Genomic DNA, 3,445 nt, shown 5'->3' with positions numbered 1-3,445 from the left:
GAAATAAACAATCTTGCAGACAAATTTTGTTTGATGAAACTTTTATTCCATTTGGATTTCATGCCATAATTGGAATTCATTAAACAAAATCATACTTAATTAAAGTAATCATTAAGAAGGAATTTGGATGTTCTTAAATATTAATTAAAATAGTTATAGTCGAATATAATGTTAGGTGAATATGAACTGTAAAATGCAACTTGTAAGCTAGAAGCCCAGAGTTGAGGGCCATCTAGGCAATAATACTGAGCTTGGTATTAGTTAGTATGGAAATAGTATGTAAAAAGCATATTATAGTGTGCAACTTTCCAAATATCAAATTTATTTTCTTCTGCTTTCGTCAATCTTGTTCTCTCTTTCTTCACTCAAGAACCACACTTTCCAGCCCTGTTGCATGACATATACTATTTTAAGCACTGTGCATATGTTTACCTTGTTTTATTCCCACAGGAGCATTTCTGCTCTCTCCTCAGAAGCTTATAAATAGCACCCTTGTAATTCTGTAAAGGCAAGAGTGAAGCAAGAAAGAAATCCCTTAGAAACCTTGTAAGATCACCAGTCCCTGTAAAATGTTCCTCTGTATCTTCAATGTCTAATGTAAAAAAGTTGTTGAATCTAATAATATCTTCCAGTTTGTTGTATCTTGTGTTGTGCTCAATCCCATATTTTCATGTTCTTTTTTACATTTCCTTACTAGTTTATATTATAACCCAACTTCCGTATTCCATAATCTTCTTACACCCCTCCCTTTCCTCTTTCCTCTTTTTGTTATACATAGTTGGTATCAGAGCCCTGTCATTAGTTTCCATCTCCTTTGATTAGTACACTTTGATTATTGTCTTGATTAGTATGCTTTGTGGTTTGCAGTTGCCACATTCCGTGGATCCTCTGTATTAACCACATCAGAACACTGGATTTGATAATCAAGTAGAACACTAAGGAGTTTGCTCTCAGAAGTCCTTAAAGAATTCTATTTGCCATAGTCTCCTTGTGGACGTCTAAGCCTAAAGTTGGTGTTTTAAGTCCTGACAGGTCTTTGGTAAATAGTTCTTTTTATCAGAAACTATAATGGCAAGTTCATCTTTGGAAGTAACTGATACCACTAAATCTGTTTTTGATCTTTCTCTACGAAAGTCTACTGCAAATAGGCTAGACTATTTGTATGAAATTTCTCATGTACCTGAGGATAGTAAAATCCCTATTACTAATTTTCCTATTGTAAATCCTTATACTGTGTTTGATAAACCCCAAGTCTCTTTCAAAAAATCCATAAAAAAATTGCTAGGTCCCACTCAGTCTTCTACTGTAAAGGAGTATGTCCAAGCCTCTAAGTTTGACCAATATAATATTCCAGCAAGTGAAACAGAAAACTTCATCACCCTTGCCCTCCCCAGAGAATTTGTAATCCCATGGCAAAAACAAGGATACACACATCTCCATTTTGGAGCAGTAAGGTTGGCTCTAACTTTCCATGGAAGAAAGGGACTCCCTGTGGTCTCTAGAATTTCACTTCTTGATTCCAGATTTCTGGAATATCAAAATGCTGTCATAGGAACGGTCCAAACTACTTTAAATGTAGGAACAATTTTTGTTACCCTTTTTCCAAACTTCAATATGTCCCTAAAGGACCCTTATCTTTGTGATGCTCTTAAAGTACAAGTCCAAATTACAGGAGCCTCTCAAGTGCAGGATACGTTTGCTGCCACCCTTCACTATTAGCTCGCCTATAGGCTCCAGAATCATGCTTTTGACATGGCGGTTCCAGACATAACTCAAGTTAATGATGCGTTGTTGATCCAAGTTTATCCTAGAATGACACCTATGTGTACGTTTGTCCCAAGACAACTTAGCAAAGATCAGATGGCTTTGCTTTTCCCAGAAACGTGGATTACGAAATATGAGATGCTTCATCAAGCAACCAAACCAATCCAGTCAAAAGATCCTCTCTTCATAAGGAAAGCAAATGGTGAAGTAGAGACGAAATTCCTGATAGAACCACCAGAAAAGAAAGATGTAACGGTCTTCCCAACCCAAATCGCCATGTTGCAACCAGTATCTTATGTTGGAGAAGATAGTCTCCAAATCAAAGCATTCCGAGAAGATGGAAAGCCTTGCTATGAAGGAAAATCACCCTTTGGACACATATGGTGGGACATTTGTGATTGTGTTGACTGCCAGGAGGAAGAAGCTTTTGAAGAAGATTATCCCAAGAGAAAGAAAAAATCTTCTTAACAAAAACTCAAAGAAAGATATGAAGCAGGAGATCCAGAAGTTGATCTTCTAGGAGAACCCTCTGAAAAATTTGATTACTATGTTCTTTATCCTAGAACCAGAAGACAAGCCTCTCCCTCTCCCTCACCATGTAAAGAAAATCATGACCACACCCAGAAAGCTCCGTTAATCCCATATTACCAAAAAGTCCTTTCCCAAAACCCAAAATGTCAACCCCTCCCTACTGAACAAACCCAAAAACAAGAGCCTTCTCCCTGTTACATGTTTGACCACCCCCAAACCAATACCAAACATGTTTGGAAGATTAAAAATCCTGTTGGAACTAATTCAGATGGCACCAAAAAACAGGTCTCTTCGGCAGAAGCAGCTTTGAACTGGCAAGCGGAGAATGCTGTGGCACAAAACAAAGTCCTTTCAAGAATTTTGGATAACCAGCAAAGGATGGCTGAAGCAGTCACTCATACATTTTCATCCTCCAATTCTCTTATTGAGGATTTGAAGAAGAAAATCAAAGCAGTGGAACAAGAATTGACAATTATCGCCTCCACAGTTAAAGATTTGTTTGTCTTCTTTCCACTCATTGGACAAAAAGAAAAAGAGAAAAAGCAGTTGCTATTACAACTCCAATCTATGGAAGACTCACAGAAAGAAGCTACTCAAACTCTCCCAATGCATGTCCATACACCTTACCAGCCTCGGCAACTATTATATAAAGACCTGGCCATGCCTCTGACCTCACCATTTTTACCAACCTCTCCTTTTCAAAACCCACAACCATTAGCCATGACACATCCTACCCATAATCCTTTCAGAACAAGTGGAATTTTCCCCAGTATTACAAATACAGTTCCACTCCAACCAGACCCACAAGCCAGCCCTCAAAATAACATTTCTAGGAAAAGAGACAAAGAACAGGTATACCAATCCCCAGACCCAACTGTTGGTGCTTCTTCTAGACCCCCAGACATGAACATGTTGGCTGTAGATCCTGATCCCCCAAATCCTATCTCATCATTCCTAAGAACCCTCACTTTTGATGATCCAAGAGAACCTCTAGTGCTTCCAATAATTGAAGATAATGAGCTAGATTTATCTGACCTTGGCCTGGAAGAAGTGTTTATGACGAATGAGGAACCAAAAGAAGAAGAAGATGATGTTCTTCGTCCTAACAGGCCTCCATCCCCTCCACCAATTTTTCCTCCACCACCTTTTA

At 38.4% G+C, this 3,445-nt stretch overlaps 1 protein-coding gene across 1 annotated transcript; it reads left to right on the top strand.

The window, feature by feature from the left end:
* The first annotated feature begins 1,752 nt into the window (after positions 1–1,752).
* Positions 1,753–2,232, top strand: LOC115966997. Its single transcript, XM_031086117.1, has one exon. The coding sequence runs from the start codon at positions 1,753–1,755 to the stop codon at positions 2,230–2,232; it is 480 nt and encodes a 159-aa protein (XP_030941977.1).
* Positions 2,233–3,445: the final 1,213 nt, after the last annotated feature.

Source organism: Quercus lobata, chromosome 11, assembly GCF_001633185.2.
Source record: "Quercus lobata isolate SW786 chromosome 11, ValleyOak3.0 Primary Assembly, whole genome shotgun sequence".
Lineage (NCBI taxonomy): Eukaryota > Viridiplantae > Streptophyta > Magnoliopsida > Fagales > Fagaceae > Quercus > Quercus lobata.
The sequence above is the reverse complement of the archived record's forward strand: the minus strand, read 5'-3'. Positions and strand labels throughout refer to the sequence as shown.